Source organism: Phaseolus vulgaris, chromosome 2, assembly GCF_051622355.1.
Source record: "Phaseolus vulgaris cultivar YP4 chromosome 2, ASM5162235v1, whole genome shotgun sequence".
Taxonomy (NCBI): domain Eukaryota; kingdom Viridiplantae; phylum Streptophyta; class Magnoliopsida; order Fabales; family Fabaceae; genus Phaseolus; species Phaseolus vulgaris.
This window is the reverse complement of record NC_143499.1, coordinates 44,762,979-44,783,616: the sequence shown is the minus strand read 5'-3', so window position 1 is coordinate 44,783,616 and position 20,638 is coordinate 44,762,979. Positions and strand designations below refer to the sequence as shown.

The window sequence follows — 20,638 nt, the reverse complement described above, 5'->3', positions numbered from 1 at the left end:
AAATATTCATTACTTTTTAAATTGTATAATTTTTTATATATTTTATGTACCTAGTGAAGTTTATTAAAATAAAGGTTACATTAATGAAATTCAACGCGTGTCAAAATTATTTGATTAAACAATTTGATTTTTACAAAGTTAGAGATCGAATTTTATGAAGATTAAGCCATTTTAGTGTTTTCTTTAATAATTAGTCTCGTCCTTTTTTGTCGTAGGAAATAAATTAAAGGATAAAAAATAAAAATGTGAAAACACATAGAAAATACATACTATTTAAAGAAAAAAAAAAGAAAAAAATGTATTTTCTTGTATTTCGGTATCTTTTGCTTTAATATAATATGGTTTATCAACCTCTCGATCAGATAATTATCGGTCTTTGCCCGTATCACTTCAGTCTTAAACCAAATCGACCTTTCATATGAATTGTTTGAGTAACAAATCATCAAAATGGTAATTTAATTAAAAATCTTAATCAAATATCATAGCGTAAACAAGCTATAAATATAGGTTATCAAAAGGATTGTGTCTAAACAAGGTCCACAATAAGTTTCATCAAAAAAATAGTATACATGGATGGCTAAGAGACAAGTAAGAAGTAAGTTAGTAACATTTATGACTCATTAATATACTACACTAACTTGAGCATTGAAATGTCTTTGCACGTACCCTCCTTCTTTGTGAACATACTAAAACCTAATTAAGAGGAGAAGACTGAGCTTAGCAGGAACATTGTGCATCAAGGTTGTAGTATACTATCTCATTTGATATCGTAAGAATCTTTTGGTGTCCACTGTGGGACAAGTGAGATTACAAGAAGACCCCATCGTGACGATGTTAATGGAACTCCGAAGAGAATTGAAAACATTAAAGGGAAAGGGGCTAAAGAAAGATATGTTTTAAAAGAAAAAAAAATGTTTGCATGAAACAAAAATTATGGATCGAGGAGACAATCTCACTCAACTCAGAACTGGGGGAACCAACTAGGTCATGGTCATGATCGACCCCAATCACATGCTGAACGATAATGAATGGAAGTTAAGGGAAGAAACGACTCCATACCAACTAGGAAACAAGCACCATAACACTTGTAGTGGAAGTAGTTTCGTATTGTTCGACATTCATTACGCACATTGCTCAAAGAAAATATGACCAATCACGAATGAGACAACTTCTCATTGCTCACGCAGGTGTCACATGGGTATACCTGATACCCAAAATCGAGAAGACCTCGACTCGTCAACAATACTAAAAGATTTTTTTTTTTCAAAAAACTCGACAAATCCTTCGGCATTTGAGCTTGGGGGACCAGTATACTATTCGACATCTCGACCTCTTAGCTAGATTGGCTCGATGGATGACCATCAATCCCCATTTTTGTCACCTCTATCTTAAACAAATAAACCATTCATATGAGTTGCTTAAGCAACTTGAACATCAAAGTTTCTTGCAGGTACCCTCCCTTATTTAGTGAACAAAATAATACTCAAAGGATTAAGAGAGCACCGAACTAAAAATAAATAGTGTGCATAAAAAATATGGTATATTATATCATTTCAGCAAACAAAAAGTAATATTTTTTTTAATAAATTAAACATTTACATTTTCACAAAAAATCTTATATTACTTGATAATTTAAAAAATAATAATCCATTATACATTATTAATATTTAATTAAAATTCAATTAATTTATAAATTTAAGTGTTTTTAATTTTTTTTATAAATACATGTTTGATTTTGTTGTGAAGAAGATGAGAAAGTCATTAACCCTGTCTTCAACTTTCCGATTAAATTGTTCTTTCCTTCTTTAATTTTTTTAACTTTTCGGTCAATTTGTTTTTTAAGAAAGAGTGAGTTGACCAGTGAATTAACAAAAATAACAATATGATTATCCCTAGACCACAAAATCAAATATAAAAATACTTTAGACAAAAGTAAAAACTATTTTGTATATTCAATAAACAAATATTTTAACCAATATTTAATTAAAATTACTCAAGCTATTTAAAATTTAATTAAACCTAATATTTATTATAACTATAATTAATAATTTATTTTCATTAGTAATAACCCATTTTCATAAACCCTAAAAGAATATCCAGCTAAGACTTCTTATCTACAAAGAAATAACTATCATAGGATGTGATTTCTAACTTAACAGAAGTGTATGGATAGCTGTTGGGGGTAATTGAGGGAAATGTATTGTCTAAAAAATCACACAAATAAACATTGTTCTAAATAATAGCAAAAAGAATTACCTATCGATGCATTCCAATAAGGTTTGTTCACATAAAGTAAAAATATCATTTAAAAAAACACTAAAAAAATTTTAATTTTAAAAAAAAGATGCAGAGTCTTTAATCTGAAAATAAATTAAAAATAAAATTGCTTCAATAAAAAAATCAGTGAATCTGAATTAAAAATAAAAATTCATGTTATTGTAGAAAGGTACGAGTATTTGTTGAAACATTTCAGGCTTTTAATGTTCTAAGAATTTGATAATATTGTGGCTATAACCACAGACTTATAATACACACAAAAAGTACAACACATTAATGAATTCATAATAGCATTTAGAAAACATTGCTAAAACTTAGAACATAAGATTAACCAAAGTTTTAAATTAGTCACGTGCAAGTAAACACGTGAAGAAACCATTTGCAAACATAACTAAAATGACAAGTAATTTCCAATTTAGGAATTTAAACTCATTTTGAACCGACAATAAAATATTATCAAAGATTAATTAACTCTGCAAGTCGTATAAAAAGGTAGTGAGAAAATATACCAAATAAAACCAATAATTAATTATGTGTGAATTGTCCTGTATAAACAAGTGGCGTGTATGAAGGAATTGATATCACGTGTGAAACCTAATTGTATATAATGCTATTATGTAATGTTTGGATTTTAAAATTTTCAACTCTGGTGTTGCCTTATGCACACTTCATTTTGATCCTGAGAGTTACAATGAACATGAACCCATTTGGATTTAAAATTTAATTTAATGTGTTTTTATATTTTTTTTTGCAAAAGTCAACTATGCTCAAGTAAATCTATATCCACGAGATATTAAGTGTTTGACATACCTAAAAATTAATGCTCTTTTGTACAACATTTCAACTTATGCCAAACTTTCTACTTAGCTATTAGTATTTTTTTATAACTTTCTTTAATGTTATTATAATGGAATATTTTAGCATCATTCCACTATTAATGTTAACTACTCAATACTCACCTTGGGTAGTTATTGCTAGTGAAGGTTATCTTTTAAAAAATTAAATAATAATGTGGTGGATGTTTCACATACTAAATTCGAGATCAAAATATATCAGTTATTACCACTTATCATTTTTTATTAATATATAACAAATAAGATTGAAATCACTGTATACAAATATATATAGTATATATTTTAATGAAAAAAATAGTGTAAAGTTAATCAGGTTAATTATTAAATTCCAAAATATTATCTTAATAATATATATTCGTATATATCAAATTTCACAATACAATGAATTTATATTTTTCATCAAAATGGTGCAATTCACTATTGTCATTATCAAAATGGATAAAAAAATATTTTAATTACAGTATGGATAAGTTTTGTTAACAAGATTTTAACTTTAATTAGTATTGATTTTATGATTTAATTGAATTCATGTAGATGAAATACAATTTTAATGCAAAACAAAAACATTTATAATAATAATAATAAATCCTGACTCACTAAATATAAATATAAGTTTAATAGGAAGATACAAAATATATATTATATAGTTTGAAGTCATGTATATGATTTTCATAACTTTTATTTCACGAAATTAAGTTTTAATAATTGATTTTTAGAAATAAAATAAAATAATTATAATAATTTGATTGCATCAAGCGTTAAGAGACCATCCGTGCAAATGTTTCAATCCAAACCAAACAAGTGTGAAAATGAGAAGAATTTGAAAGTAGCACATTGGCATATAATAATTTGTTGTGCAGGGAGAAATTCCGCGCCAGATAGCAGGGTTGGTGAATTGGTTAGTTAGGAATAGAAAAGAGGAAAACGGACTTCCATTGAAATTCCATTCTCTTTCCTTATCTTTTCTCAGTATCTCTCTCATCACTTTCTCTTCCCTTCTCTCACCCTTCGCACGCGGAAACTGTGTTCTTCCAGTCATTCTCACTCCCACATTATCTTACCATATATTTCCAAATTCTTCATTCTCATTTTTTTCTTTCAATCTTCACTTTGATTTCTGCTTCTCTCACTTCTCCATTCCTTCTATTCACAATGCTCATTGATGCAGCGCCCTACACCACCGTCATCTGAGATCCAATATTTCGATTCTTTAATTTTCCGCTTTACGGAACAGGTACGAACAGTATCTCACCGTTATTATTGTTTATTCATGAAAGTAAATCTGAATGTGTAAAATATTTTGTACATGGAATTGTATCGAAAATGTTAAATAATGTTCTGATCAACGAATGAGATGTGAAATGCGTGTATATATATAGGTGGTGGAGAGAAACAATGACGACGAGTATGGATCATACACTGAATCGGCGTCCATCAAGAAGTGCCGCAACCACGACAGTTTCTATGGAGGTATTCGACAACGAAGTAGTGCCCTCCTCACTCGCCTCCATCTCGCCAATTCTCAGAGTCGCCAATGAGATACAGAGCGACCGTCCCAGGGTTGCTTATCTCTGTATGAATGAATAATCAACCATGACTTTGTGATTATTATTGTTGTCAGCATAATTAATTGTTAATTATTTTGTTGCGAAATTAAACCATGTATAAATATGTTCAGGTCGGTTCTATGCCTTTGAGAAAGCGCATAGGCTGGACCAGAGTTCCAGCGGGCGTGGCGTTAGGCAGTTTAAGACCGTGTTGCTACAGCGGTTGGAAAAGGTAAGAAAATGTTATCTTTTAGAAAGTTTATAAAATCTGCCCAGTCTGTTCTGCATGAATGCAATGTTTACTTATACAATGTTCAGAGATTTTTTTACAGTGTATTATATTATGACATTGCATTATATTATAGTTTTCTGAGAAAAAAAGAGAGTTAAAAAGTAAATATATAGTATAAGAGAGGGTTTATAAGATCCATACAACTATATATAATTTCACAAATTGTAATCATAATTGTTTTACTATATTATGCTTACATTTCATTAATTATATTTTTTTAGAAAAGTTACAAAATAAATATGAGTAAGTGTAATTTTTTTTATCATATAATAAAACTAACATATGTACATACGATGTATTTTTTTACAAAGATATATTGAATCATAATAAACTAATATATATCAGAAATTTATTACAAAATATTCAAGAAATTGATATGGCAAATGGTTACATTCCATGCCGAGAATGATTAAACTTAAAATAAATACTTGTAAAATAATTAAATATTTAAGGAACTTTTAAAATTTGACTATTAAAAGATTAAATATTTTTTTTATGTTTTTATAAAATAATATTCACAACTTCTCCAATTCTTAAAAATAGATATTCATCATTTTTTTATATTTTGAAAAACTGGTATTCATCTTATGTGACTTACCTTTCTTATTTTATTTTAAAATATAATATTTACTCAAAATGAAATAGAAAGTGATAAAATTATAAAAAATCTAGAATGAATGAATGATTATAAATATTTTTTTAAAACCGAAAATTGAATGAATGAATTATTAGATATTAAAGATATCATTAAAAAGATATTTTCACAAAATTATAAATTATTATAAAAAATTAAAAAAAACATATTTCTAAGAAAATATTTTTTTAATATAAAGTAGTTACAAAATAAATAGTTAATAAATAAACACTTTTTTAAATGATAAGTACAAATAAACACACACAATATTTCAAAGAGAATATAACAAAAACAAGGTCAAAGTCTAAAAAAGTTTGTGCACATAATTTTTTGGAAAATTTATCACTCTAATGTAATTTCTTGAAAAATTACTAGAATAACTAAATTGTTAAAAAATTATAAATTTAAATAAGTCATGATTAAAAAACATGATTTCATTATAAGCATAATTATAATTTTTTTACCACATAAAAATCATGTTTAGTGTATACAAGTTCGTCATATAAGTTTTTTTTTTTAATAAAAAGTTAAAAATAATTAAGAATCGTAGTTATCAAATACAACTTTAATAAAAAATAAAATAAAAACCACACTCCCCAAATACATGATATTATAATTTTTTTAGCATTTGTCATTCTAATAATTTATTCAGTGAATTGTAACATAATGATAATTTTTTCCCATTTTTTTCTTATTATTTTTATTAACTTAGTTAACTTTATTGTGGAATAGGACAATCCAACCAGTCTTGCTTCTCGGGTTAAGAAGACAGATGCAAGAGAAATTCAGTCCTATTATCAGCAATACTACGAACATTATGTCCGAACTCTCGATCAGGCGGAGCAGGCAGACAGGTAATCAAATACATGCTAGTTATGTATGAAGTTTGACACTGCAAAGAAGAGTTCCATCTCTAACCTTGAAATTGGAATTCACTTGCAGAGCTCAACTCAGCAAAGCTTACCAGACTGCTGGGGTTCTATTTGAAGTGCTCTGTGCAGTCAATAAGACTGAGAAGGTGGAAGAAGTTGCTCCTGAGGTTAGTCTCGGTTCACATTACCCTTAATGTTCTACTCTCTTCTGTTGTGACAACAGGTGTTTTATTTTGCTGTGTTCCCCTTATCAATATTCAATTTGTATGTGCAGATTATGGCAGCAGCAAGGGATGTCCAGGAGAAGACGGAGATTTATACGCCTTATAATATTCTTCCACTGGATGTTGCTGGTGCTTCCGTGCCAATAATGCAATTTGAAGAGGTTTTGTGCCTCAAGTTGTTGATATGGAGTATTTGTGTTTTATTTGATATTGCACTGAGTTTTTTTGGCTTTCTTTCTCGCTAGATTAAGGCTTCTGTTACTGCACTTTGGAATACTCGTGGCTTGAGCTGGCCTAATTCGTTTGAGCTACAGAGGCAGAAAACTGAAGATTTAGACTTGCTTGATTGGCTTAAAGCCATATTTGGTTTTCAGGTATGTATGTTGATCGTCAACAGAATGAGAAGATTTGTGATTGACTAGGTTGTTGTTTGACCTCAGTAAATTTTTAATGTGTTTGATTTGGACACAGAGGGATAATGTCAGGAATCAGAGGGAGCATATGATTTTGCTTCTTGCTAACACTCATATAAGGCTACATCCTAAACCTGAGCCGTTTAACCTGGCACGTATCTGTCTCTCACTTTTTCTATTTAGGCAAAACGTGATGGACTAAATCAAGATAATCTATAATCAAGAGAACTATTGCCAATATACATAATCCTTTTTTTTATCAATAGCTGTCTCTCAGAGTAGTCTACTTTGCTTTTGGCCAGAAGTTAGATTTATTTTTTTCATTTGTTTTCCTTTTGATTTTATCAAATCAGCTGGATGATCGTGCTGTAGATTCAGTGATGAAAACCCTTTTTAAGAATTACAAAATGTGGTGCAAATTCCTTGGACGAAAACACAGTTTACGGTGAGATATAACAATATGAGCATCAGTGATAAAATTCAAAAATTTTGCTCAAAAAGTGCTTATGGTGTTTTTTCACACAGACTTCCTCAAGGTCAGCAAGAGACACAGCAGCGGAAGTTGCTTTATATGGGGTTGTATCTTCTTATCTGGGGTGAAGCATCCAATGTTCGTTTCATGCCTGAGTGTCTATGCTACATATTTCACAACGTGAGTATACTTTCCTTGCGTTCCATAATATTTCGTGGTATAATGCCTTTTCAAATGTAGTTGTTTTATCCTCTTATCTTTTTTAATTTATTACTAACTTTTGCCTATCTAATAATGGCCAACTATAACCTCAGATGGCATATGAACTCCACGGTTTGTTGGCTGGAAATGTAAGCATTGTTACTGGTGAAAATATCAAGCCTTCCTATGGTAGTGATGACGAGGCATTCCTGTGCAAGGTTATAACTCCTTTGTACCGAGTAATTGAAAAGGTAAGATTTTGTCTCTCATGACATCATCATAATACTTCAGGTATGATATGATCTCTGTACAATGATTTGTGTAGTTATTAATCATGTTGATTAATCTAGGAAGCCAAGAAGAGCCGACATGGACAAGCTCCACACTCAACATGGTGCAACTACGATGACCTAAATGAGTATTTCTGGTGATTTTTCTTTAGAATCTTATTACTAAATTTTACTTTGTTCTTTTGCTTGATTATTAATTTACAATATCTACTTTTTTGTGGCAGGTCATCTGATTGCTTTTCTCTTGGATGGCCCATGCGTAATGATGGTGAATTCTTTAAATCAACTACTGATTTGGGACAGGTATCTACTTCGAAAGAAGCTACTGGCATGATCGTAATTTAATTATCTTCAGTATTTATATAAATTTCTTACCAGGGAAAAAAGGGTGCTCCAAAAAGAGTTGGAAAAATTGGCAAATCAAATTTTGTAGAGACACGATCATTCTGGCACCTCTTCCGCAGCTTTGATCGCATGTGGACATTTTTTATACTGGGTTTGCAGGTATTTATTTCAAGCAATGAAAATACTAATGCCTGTAGTTCACCCCTTCTTTGTGGTTATGGGCTTGAACATTTCCATTACAGGTGATGCTCATTATTGCTTGGGAAGGGATTTCACTGACGAATATAATTCAGAGGGATAGTTTATACAATCTCTCTAGCATATTCATCTCAGCATCCATTCTGCGCTTACTTCAAGGTATGATATGTCAACTTAAGTTGCTCTCTGTAATGTAACCTATCACTCTCTACTCTACCATCAGGATCACTAGTAGCAAGATCATATATTGATGGTTTTTGATTTTTTCCTATTTGTTCAAGAGATTGGCATATCATTTGTTGAAAATTGCATGAAAATGTCACGGGCAATACAAACTACATAAGTCATATCAGAAACAAGATAGTGATGAATTATATATGTTATTTTAATTTTTGGTATGACTAGTAGTTCCTCATTAAATAAATGATGCTTGGCCTCTATTTCCCTGTAAGGCAAGTCAGGTGCAAGAGTTGTTTTTTGCATATTCAATCTACCAAGTTTACCTTCACTCTTTTTAGATTTATTTTACAAATTGTTTTCATCAAGTTTGATGCTTATTTAACCATTCTTTTCTCTAATTCATTTACCGAATTTCTATAATACTGCTGTTAATAATGATTCTTTATAAAAAAAGACGAAAGTGTGTTATTTTCTACACCATTTATCCTTCGGTTTTAAGTATTGAAGTAGATCCGAGTTTTGTAATATTTTCATCCCTTTTCCGACTGTCCTTTTATCTTCTTCCTTGGTTATAGAAATTTACTATCATTTTTTCCCTCTTTATATTATTTAGGTATCTTGGACCTGATCCTGAACTTTCCAGGCTATCATCGATGGAAATTCACTGATGTGCTAAGAAATATTCTTAAAGTCTTTGTCAGTCTTTTTTGGGTTATAATTCTCCCACTCTTCTATGTTAATTCCTTCAAGGGTGCACCTGCGGGTCTGAAGCAGTTGCTTTCCTTTTTCAAACAAATAAAAGGCATTCCACCATTTTACATAATGGCTGTTGTATTATATTTGCTTCCAAATTTACTGGCCGCTATTCTGTTTCTTTTCCCAATGTTAAGGCGTTGGATTGAAAACTCAGACTGGCACATAGTTAGATTCTTCTTGTGGTGGTCTCAGGTACTCACGTCACTTATTAACTTGCATATTAAGTATTTCACTTCATGGTTTTGAACTAAATGACTCTGTTGGTATTGTTTATTCTGAAAGTAATTCAAGTTTTAGGGAACATTTGTTTTGGTTAATTCGGTTTAAATTGATATGACTAATATATGTGAGTTGAAAGCTGAAGACGATATAGCTAAAACCTGTAGTTTTTAGGCAAACTACATACATACATCTAACACAATTTTCTAGGAGTCTCGCATTGGGTATAATGAACTATTTGATGTGGTACTTTAAGCCTTGAGGTTCTCCCATCTAGTGGACTAGTCTTTTTGGTTGGACTCTCTTCTTATGCTTGAGTCTTGGTAATTGGTGTCTTCATTGAGAGTTGGGCTATGAAAGGGTCACCTATAGGCTGAATTAAGGTGTGTCTAAATAATAATATGGTGAGTGAAGCCCTCATAGAATGAAAATGTTGCATACAATGTTAGGAGTCCCATTAAGTAGTTTTTTTTTCTCGACTTTTTGTTATTATTTTATTCTATGAGATATTTGACTATAAAATGCACTTGCTTTCAATAAAATGTAATTTTATGTACCCTATAGTTGAATTTGTAACTATCCATGACGTTAATTATTTGTCAGATTTTAAACAAAGAATAATCATATCTCTTTGAATTTGGCCTATCTTACTCCACAAAGAAGTGTCTAAACTTTGTAAGTTCTACGTAAGCCATATTTCTAGTTTATGTGAGAGTAAATACTGTTGGTCCTCGAGAATACTAATAAGGCAACTCCCAAAGAGGCTGCAACTTACACGAGCCAATAGTGACAACAACAAAGACAACTTTCCAACACTCGATCTCACATCTAGGGTCTTGTAGTCCAGAGCATGGCAGTACAAGTGGCGTAACAGTGGATCTAAGATAAAATTTGATAATATATTAGAATTTTGTAAGGTGAGAATTGTCCACGTTTTGTGAGCTCTATTTTAGTGGTATCTTTAGTCACTACTTAATGTGGAGCTGAACACTATCCTTGGGGTTACAATTAAGACAACTCCAAAGAGGTCACAATTAAAGCGGGATAAGGGTATGCACAACTAAGGCGGCTACAAGAACTTTCTATATAATAATTGATTCTGTCAAAAACTTATTCAATAAAAAGATACTCCGTGTTGTAACATTGACTTTAGCTTACACCGGATCCAATCCATCTCTTCTTTTATACATTCTACACCCACAGAGACAAGTAAAACACTAAACTTTCATAGTTTGATAGTTTAATCATGATTTTCTTCTACCTTTGGCTTACACCGGATCCAATTCATCTCTTGTTTTATTCATTCTACACCCACAGAGACAATTAAGACATTAAACTTTTATAGTTTGATAGTTTACTTTGCCTTATCATGATTTTCTTGCTTGGGTTCAACTATCTTTTGGTGGCAACAAGCTTACTTAATGAGTTGCCATTAATTTTGAAAAAGAATATATACGATATATTTTTCTGTTACAGTGTCTTGTGGTGTCTGGATACAATGTTAAAGTTTGAAATTTTATACTCTTAGGGCACAATTTGCCCATAGATTGACTATTTTATAAATGACCATTATTTTGTACATTCGTAAGGCTAACATTTTATGGACGTTAACCCCCCCCCCCCCCCCCAAAAATTCGGAGTTGTACGGATGTAGTCAAATAGTGCTGTTTTGTGAACTTATATCAATAATTTGCATTCTTTGTGTAATATTTGTCCATTTTTTAAATGATCATTTGTCCCCATGCAGCCAAGCATCTATGTTGGAAGAGGAATGCATGAAAGTCAATATGCTCTTCTGAAGTATGATTCACACAGCACTATGTTAATAATATATGTCTTTGTTCGTTCGTCTATCGTTTGAAAATACTCCCATCATCTAAATTCTTTCTTGACTTTCAGGTACACTATATTCTGGTTGTTGCTTTTGACTTGCAAATTTTTATTCAGTTTTTTTGTCCAGGTAAAATATCTTTTGTTAGTAGTTTCTATCTAACAAGCTATCTATCTTTTATTGAGCATCTTTGTAACTGTTGTATCTATCTTCAGATTAAACCTCTAGTTAGACCAACAAGGGAGATAATGAGCATTCAGCACGTCGATTTTGAATGGCATGAATTTTTTCCCAACGGTAGTGTCTTCTCCTTTCATGGCTACATTACGTTGCTGTTTGCTTTTATTGATCTAATATTTTCAAGTCTATGCAGCTCGAAATAACTATGGTGCAGTAATTGCACTCTGGGCTCCTGTAATTTTGGTGTGTATATTATATATCCTTGTTATGTTTACATATATGATTGTTTTCTCTTGGACAGTCATTTCAGTGTATTCACATCCCATTATTTACTTATTCAATTCAGGTTTATTTCATGGACACTCAAATTTGGTATGCAATCTTCTCAACTTTGTACGGAGGTGCTGTTGGAGCCTTTGATCGTCTAGGCGAGGTCATCATAATTTTTATTTGATTTTTAGCTAGTCATGTCCAAAAAGAACTTGCCATCCATTTTCTTATCATCTCTCTAATTTTTTGTAAAACAGACGCACATAGCCTAGGGAAACTCAACCTATTTAATCAAGTTAAGAAATTTATAGGATCCTTTTGGATGCAAAGTGCTGGATCGTCATTTATTAAAGTGTCTGAAATAATGTGTTACTATCCCTTCTATGAAATTATGAAGTCTTCAATTTGTAACTAAATCAGATTTTCTTTTTCATTTGAAGGGTGAACTTGGGGTTGGATTACTTCTGTGGATTTAGAAAGTAGTCCATCATCTTTTCACAATCTACTAATGTTATTAATTTGATTCCACAGATACACACTCTGCGCATGCTAAGATCCCGGTTTCTGTCGTTGCCTGGTGCATTCAATACATGCTTGGTTCCTTCTGATACGAAACGAAACGCGAGATTCTCTTTCTCAAAGAAATTCGCTGAGGTTGCTAGCACATTTTCATTTCCAAGTACATTAAATATATTGCATTAATTCAACTTCACTCTAGTTTCCATGCTTGTATAGATTTCTGCAAACAAAAGAACTGAAGCTGCCAAATTTGCCCAATTATGGAATGAGATTATTTGTTGTTTCCGCGAGGAAGATCTCATAAGTGATAGGAAAGGACCTCAGAGTCAATCTTGCTCTCTATCCTAGATTCTATGTTTCCTCTTTCCTCTTTTGATTTTTCTGCCCATCACCTATTTAGGACTAAACTATATTTGCATGACTCCAGGGAGATGGATCTTTTGCTAGTTCCTTACTCATTGGGTCATTCTCTGAAAATAATTCAGTGGCCACCATTTTTGCTTGCAGGCAAGGTAGGTTAATATGATTCAATATTCATATGTTTATTACCAGTTTCTGTGATTGACAATGTATAACTTTACAGATTACTGTAGCACTGGATATGGCAACTCAGTTTCGAGGGAAGGACTCTGACCTTTGGAAGCGCATATGTGCAGATGAATATATGAAATGTTCTGTGATTGAATGCTACGAATCCTTTAAACATTTTCTACATGAATTAGTGATAGGGGAAACTGAAAAAAGGTATCCTTTTGACATCTTGTGTTGTTGCGTTTGAATTCAGTTTATACTTCATGCCTGAAATGCCATTCAAGATTAATGGATTAACTTCCTTTTTAGTGGTACAGACTAGACTCAATTTCATTAATCTTCTATCCTGCTTAGATATGTTTTTGTACAAAGACTTCAAAATTGTTCTTGCAGTCTATCAGTTCTATAGAATTTCATGAATAGCTATTACTCTTAGATGTTTTTATTTTTTCGTTTTTTTTAATCTAGAAGATTTTAGATCTATTTATGAGCTACTTGACAACACTATGTAAATAAATGAACAAAGGAGCATTTAGCTACTAACTTTTGCCTAATCAATATTAATTTTAGCACATTAATTCATAATTTCATATTGAAGTACAGACGAATTTCTTATCAGCTGTTTGCTGTTTTCTTAAGCAGCGCATATAATTGAACTATCGAAGCTATGAATTTAATTTAATTAAATTCTTATCAGTATTTCTGAATCAATTGTGACGAACCAGAATAATTTCCATCATCATTAAAGAAGTTGAGAGCAACATCTCAAAGAATACTCTTCTTACAAATTTCCGTATGGGCTATTTACCTTCCCTCTGTAATAAGTACGTGCAACTTGTGGAAATCTTGGTGAGTCATTCAAAACAAAACTAAATATCTGTAGTTCATATTCTTGAATGTTGTATTGTCTTTAAACATAGGCTTGATTAAGTAACTTATAAATTTGGTAAAATAATTTTTTTTACTTTTGTTTATATATCCTCCTATTTGACTTTTGCCATTAACGAGATAGTGTGACTGCTAGTTCCGTCTTCCTATCTCCAACTTACCAATTAGTTCATTACTTCCCTCTTCAATTTCTTTCAACCCCGTTAGTCAAATTGCTTCTTCTAAAGTGAGTTGACCGGTGAATTGGAGGAGATTGGAGAGAATGAAACAAGTTGATAGGTGAGTTCAAAACGGGAAGGCGGAAGTAATGACTATGTCATCCTGTGGACAGTAATACAACAATAAAAAATGTATTAGGCACTCAATATAACAAATATTTTTAGTAGAGATTCAATTAAAAGTATCAAAATTTATGAGGTACTTAAAACATTATATTAGGAAACTCACTCACTGATTTCTTGTCATAGAAAATGGGAGATCGATCCCAGCGGGGTACTGTGGTGGTCTTGCTGCAAGACATGTTGGAAGTGGTCACCGATATGATGGTGAATGAAATCAGGTTTAACTTGAAGGCAGTAATTTTGGAATATATTAATATATACTCATTGAAAAATATAAAACCTGATTTGGTACGTTTGATGTTCATCAGTGAATTGGCAGAACTTAATCAAAGTAGCAAGGACACTGGACAACAAATTTTTGCTGGTACAGAGGGAAAACCCGCTATACTTTTCCCGCCTGTGGTTACAGCGCAATGGGAGGAACAGGTACTTAGTAATATAACTTCGATTTTAATTCTTTATTTATTTTTTAGTTTAATTATTCAATGATCCAGAGGCTTCTGAAACCAATGAATCACTGTGGTTGTTTCAGATAAGACGTCTTTATCTACTCTTGACTGTGAAGGAATCTGCCGTTGAAGTTCCAACAAACACCGAAGTACGAAGAAGGGTTGCATTCTTTAGCAATTCACTGTTCATGGATATGCCACGTGCTCCTCGAGTGCGTAAAATGCTCTCATTCAGGTCTGGTACAGATTCCTTAATTACATTTCCACGAAGATACAGAGATTATAAACTGCAGGAATATCATGTTTTTATTTTGCAAAATAAACTTTGTAAATTAAATGTCAACAGCCAATAGAACAGAGACCGTATCATCAGTGTCAGTGTTATACGATGTTTTCTTTAGAATGTGATAACTTAAACTATTGAAGGATTACTATCTTATATCATCAGTGCCAGTGTTATACGATGTTTTCTTTAGAATCTGATAACTTCAACTATTGTAGGATTACTATCTTATACAGTAGACGCAAAATACACCTTTTTTAGTTATTAAAGATTTTTTGTGAACAAATTTTTTTTTCATAAAATTCAAAATGTGATGCATTTTGAAGATGTCCTGTCCGTCTATATAATAGCCTTTTTTGTCTCTTATTTCAGTGTCCTAACTCCATACTACAGTGAAGAGACTGTATACTCTAAGAATGACATTGAGTTTGAGAATGAAGATGGCGTGTCAATCATATATTACCTTCAGAAGATCTTCCCTGGTTAGTAAGAGCTCACAATATAACTTAATTGTATATTGATAGTAGAGAACGGACTGACTAAAATTTAGTAATGTTGCCAGAGGAATGGAATAACTTCTTGGAGCGACTTGAATGTAAGAAAGATAGCGAGATATGGGAGAAAGATGAGAATATATTACAGTTACGTCACTGGGCCTCATTAAGAGGACAAACTCTTTGTAGGACAGGTATATGCCGACTCCCTTTCCCCTCGCCTTAGGCTGGATCAGGTAGACTGATTTATTTCCTCTTGTAATGTAGTTAGGGGAATGATGTACTACAGGCGGGCAATAAAGCTCCAGGCATTTCTTGATATGGCTTCTGAAAAAGGTAAGATTAAGTCCTTTTGTGGGATTTTTTGCGATTCAGTTTTTTCTAACATTGGGCTAGTATTTTCTTATTCATACATACCTTCAACTCTTAACAAACATTTCCTTGCTACTATACTAACTAGTAAAAATACTTGTCATACATTAACCATGGGCGGCAGAAAACAAAAGTATTTATCAGCTGATATGATTGCACGTTATTTTGTCTTGTGATCAGAGATACTTGACGGCTATAAAGCTATTGATGTTCCATCTGAGGAAGAAAAAAAGAGTCAGAGATCCTTATATGCCAGTTTAGAGGCTATGGCTGACATGAAATTCACATACGTTGCTACCTGTCAGAACTATGGGAATCAGAAGCGTAGTGGAGATCGCCGTGCAACGGATATCCTGAATTTGATGGTTAAGTATGTTCTTTTGTTAAATAAAATTTAAATTTATTAGCATATATTTGGCATTTATTTCCCCAAGTTTGCGTAATTAAGAATCTAATTTGGTTCTTTATTTATAGCAATCCCTCACTTCGTGTTGCATATATTGATGAACTTGAAGAAAGAGAAGGTGGACAAGTGCAAAAAGTTTATTATTCTGTATTGGTCAAAGCTGTGGACAATCTTGACCAAGTAAGTAAATGCATTTGATGTCTGGGAAGAGGTAGTTAATTAGTAGTGGTTACCTTAGAAAGGATTGCTTTTGTACATCTCTGAAGGAAATATATCGAATAAAGCTTCCGGGAGCAGCAAAGTTAGGAGAAGGAAAGCCAGAAAACCAAAACCATGCCATCATTTTTACTAGAGGGGAAGCTCTTCAGACTATCGATATGAACCAGGTAAAAGATTATAAAATGTGAAAGCTCAAACAAGTTTGACAATGGGTGTCAGTCCTGTTAAAATTGGTTTATTTGAAATTTCTTCTAGGATAATTACTTGGAAGAAGCTTTGAAAATGCGTAACCTTCTGGAAGAATTTAATGAGGATCATGGAGTGCGCGCACCCTCCATATTAGGTGTTCGTGAGCATATTTTCACTGGAAGGTTATGAATTGTTTTCTACTTAGAGCTAACCCTTTCCCGTGTTTAGACCCTGTACTACTTAATTTTATCACTTGTTACAGTGTCTCTTCCTTGGCATGGTTTATGTCAAATCAAGAAACTAGCTTTGTCACAATTGGCCAAAGAGTTCTTGCAAGAACGCTAAAGTAAGTTTTTGTTTGTTGTTGGTTTCTTATGATACCGTTGACTTCCATAAATTAGGAACCTCCCAAGAAACACGTGGCTAATTAAGGCAGCATTTTAATTTAAGATTGCAATGCATACAATACAGAATACAAATTTTCTGACATGATGGATTATTTTTCTCATTTTGTAGGGTTCGATTCCACTATGGGCATCCGGATGTTTTTGATAGAATTTTCCATTTTACCCGTGGAGGATTCAGCAAGGCTTCTTGTGGCATCAACCTAAGCGAGGATATATTTGCTGGTAACATTGTTGATTCATCGTTTTTGGCAGTGATTTGATATATCTACCTCTACACTAATGCCTTTGCCTTTACAGGATTCAACTCAACACTAAGACGTGGAAATGTTACTCATCATGAATACATCCAAGTTGGAAAGGGTAGAGATGTAGGGCTCAATCAAATCTCTCTTTTTGAAGCAAAAGTGGCCTGTGGTAATGGAGAGCAGACACTAAGCAGGGATATCTACCGACTGGGGCATCGATTTGACTTTTTCCGAATGCTATCGTTTTATTTTACAACTGTTGGATTTTATTTCAGCTCAATGGTAATGCTTAATGCTTTGGGATTAAGCAAAATAAACACTGAATATCTTTTTATTATATCGAAAGCAATAAGGTTTATTCAGGAAAAGGGTTATGAAAATTTGCCTGATCGCATAAAATAATATCCAAATGGATATGGAAATTTTCTGATAATATGATCTGGCATTTTCTACATGGAAGCTATATAATTGTCTTTTGAATTTTATCCTGTGTGCTTAATCACTAGTCCTGCATCTAGAACTAAAGCTTTCTTCTGCTGTTCACAGATAGTGGCCCTCACGGTTTATGCTTTCCTGTATGGCAAATTTTACCTGACAGTGAGTGGACTTGAGGCTGCTATAGTGAAGTTAGCCAGGAGGAAGGGAGATGATCCATTAAAGGCAGCAATGGCTTCCCAGTCCCTTGTTCAAATTGGTATTCTGATGACTCTTCCCATGGTCATGGAAATTGGACTCGAGAGAGGATTCAGAACTGCTCTAAGTGAGATCATAATAATGCAGCTGCAGCTAGCACCCGTTTTCTTCACTTTCTCACTAGGGACTAAGATGCACTACTATGGGCGCACTCTCTTGCATGGTGGGGCAAAGTACCGAGCAACTGGGCGTGGTTTTGTTGTTCGTCATGAAAGGTTTGCAGAAAATTATAGAATGTATTCCAGGAGTCACTTTGTAAAAGGGATGGAGCTAGCTATACTGCTTATATGTTATAGGCTTTATGGATCAGCAGCTGCTGATACAATAGCATATGGCCTTCTCTCATTATCAATGTGGTTTTTAGTGTGTTCTTGGTTGTTCAGTCCTTTCCTTTTTAATCCATCGGGATTCGAGTGGCAGAAGATAGTTGAGGATTGGGATGATTGGACAAAATGGGTAAATAGTCAAGGTGGTTTTGGTGTTCCTTCAAACAAGAGCTGGGAATCATGGTGGAATGAGGAACAGGAGCATCTGCAACACACTGGGCTATGGGGGAGGATTTGGGAGGTCATTCTTGCCTTGCGTTTCTTTGTCTATCAGTATGGGATTGTGTATCATCTACATGTGACTAGGTCTGATAAGAGCATCACGGTAATTTTGCTCACCAATTTAAGTATATTTCACATTTTCAAATCAAATTTTTGTATCTTCTTCTCAGGGTTTAACTGCACACATCTATCCATACTATATTCTAATATACGTTTTAGATAAAGAAGTTCCTTGGTCAGAAGAGAATTTATTTCTGTATCACCCTCCCTGATTAAACAAGAAAGAAAAATAAATAAAAGGCACGGGTGTGTATATAAGAATAAGATAATAACTTTCTAACATGCATTTTCTCTCTCAGGTTTATGGTCTGTCCTGGCTAGTGGTAGCAGTCGCCATAGTCATCTTGAAGGTCGGTATTCAATCATCGGACGGTTCATTATGAGTTAAATCATTTTCTTATGCTTGATCTTAATAATTATTCTATTAATTACTTGGTAGCAATTTTGCATCTGAAACTGCAGATAGTATCCTTGGGTAGAAAGACGTTCAGTGCAGATTTCCAACTGATGTTTCGTCTCCTCAAATTTTTTCTGTTTATTGGAATTATTGTCATGCTCGTCTTGATGTTTACCCTACTGAGTCTCACAATTGGTGACATCTTTGTGAGCCTCCTAGCCTTTATGCCGACAGGTTGGGCATTTATGCAGGTACTTCTTTTAGTAGTCATTTCCTCTTGTTTTGATGTATATTTCTTTCATTTGATGATATTGAACATACAACTTGACCTTAATTGGGTCTCAAAACATTTGACCCGAAAAGTATGTTAGGCCCTTACGGTTTCTCTTGGTACTTGAGCTTTTAACAGCCATTACTCCAGGGTGGTTTAATTAAATTATCTTTCTTTGTTCCATAAATTTAGTTCTAATGTACAGGAAATTACTAGTTTAGGGAAAAGAGCAATATTTCTTTGTTATTATATTTCAAAATCTAGTAAATTAATTTTTCCTTCCTAGTTCATGCCATTATTAGAGAAGCTTTCCCTGTGATTTCTTTTACTGTTATCTTGCTAATGAAAAATTACATCTTTCTGATTTTCCTGGTGTGTTATATATGAGCAGATAAGTCAAGCATGTAAACCCCTGGTGAAGGGAATTGGAATGTGGGGGGCTATAAAAGCGTTATCAAGAGGGTATGAATACGTGCTGGGAGTGATTATATTTGCACCAGTGGCCATACTGGCTTGGTTCCCATTTGTTTCAGAATTTCAAACTAGACTGCTATACAATCAAGCTTTCAGCAGAGGGCTTCAAATCCAGCGCATTCTGTCTGGTGGCAAGAAGAATAAATAAGACAACTAAATCCTTTTCAGTTATCTTGTTACAGAGTCTAGACAGAAGATGAGATGAATGTTGCTGCATAGAAAAAAATCCGAAATTATGATGTAGCAGACTGCAGATGGAGACTGTACATACGAAGAATTCTTCGATATAGTGTTGGATAATTTCATGAATTCTGAAGAGCATTGAGTTGGATCTTATAACGAAACAGATTAAACTCCCTGGGCACATGTTATGACAGTTGTTGCGTCTGATTTGTACTCCTACTTTCATTTTGTATTTTTCAATTTTTGTAAAAAGATATAGTTAGTGTTAGGAACTCCAAGATTACTGGTTAGAGTCTTAGAGAAGCAATGACATGTTTGGTCCATGACTCTGAAAGGAAGCTAGTCAATTAATTCTTGAGTCACGTGACACGATATTATCCTTGTTTTTGGAAATTGAAAACCGCAGTTACACATGTATGTCACAATTGGCTGAGACCATGTAGGCAATAGTGGAAATTTTAGAATAACTGACAGAAGGAATTACTAGTCCACTATATTACTGTCTTAGTTTCAGAAATGGAAATTAGGCAATGTTAAAATTGTTAGGATAATCGTTTCTTTAACGCTTATTATTGCACGATCACGTAACTTTTACCCGAATTGCTGGAATAAAC

General features: G+C 32.9%; 1 protein-coding gene and 1 non-coding gene across 2 annotated transcripts; both read left to right on the top strand.

Annotated features, from left to right (window-relative positions):
- Positions 1–4,004: 4,004 nt before the first annotated feature.
- LOC137812481 (callose synthase 5-like) lies at positions 4,005–20,441 on the top strand. Its single transcript, XM_090298980.1, has 43 exons — positions 4,005–4,365; positions 4,511–4,704; positions 4,810–4,910; positions 6,337–6,458; positions 6,547–6,643; positions 6,751–6,861; positions 6,946–7,074; positions 7,172–7,264; positions 7,467–7,558; positions 7,639–7,765; positions 7,900–8,037; positions 8,137–8,213; positions 8,301–8,379; positions 8,455–8,580; positions 8,664–8,778; positions 9,413–9,747; positions 11,522–11,574; positions 11,674–11,734; positions 11,821–11,902; positions 11,979–12,028; positions 12,132–12,218; positions 12,587–12,709; positions 12,791–12,882; positions 12,999–13,086; positions 13,158–13,318; positions 13,831–13,954; positions 14,461–14,552; positions 14,643–14,760; positions 14,867–15,018; positions 15,439–15,548; positions 15,629–15,754; positions 15,828–15,896; positions 16,113–16,302; positions 16,407–16,518; positions 16,605–16,724; positions 16,813–16,928; positions 17,009–17,092; positions 17,263–17,375; positions 17,451–17,680; positions 17,945–18,742; positions 18,999–19,049; positions 19,162–19,347; positions 19,759–20,441. Exons 2-43 carry the CDS (start codon positions 4,527–4,529, stop codon positions 19,987–19,989), a joined length of 5,739 nt encoding a protein of 1,912 aa, XP_090155106.1. The 5' UTR covers positions 4,005–4,365; positions 4,511–4,526; the 3' UTR covers positions 19,990–20,441.
- On the top strand, positions 15,825–15,905 carry LOC137813109 (small nucleolar RNA J33). The gene has a single exon (XR_011081347.1). It is a non-coding gene; the product is annotated as a small nucleolar RNA J33 (small nucleolar RNA).
- Positions 20,442–20,638: the final 197 nt, after the last annotated feature.

What these genes read in the sequence shown, in the direction of transcription:
- LOC137812481 (XM_090298980.1), top strand. Translation starts at nt 4,527, where the DNA reads ATGACGACGAGTATGGATCATACACTGAATCGGCGTCCATCAAGAAGT. An exon ending in AACCTGAGCCGTTTAACCTG is followed by an intron (nt 7,265 to 7,466) that starts GCACGTATCTGT and finishes TTATCAAATCAG; the next exon opens with CTGGATGATCGTGCTGTAGA. An exon ending in TGCAACTTGTGGAAATCTTG is followed by an intron (nt 13,955 to 14,460) that starts GTGAGTCATTCA and finishes TTCTTGTCATAG; the next exon opens with AAAATGGGAGATCGATCCCA.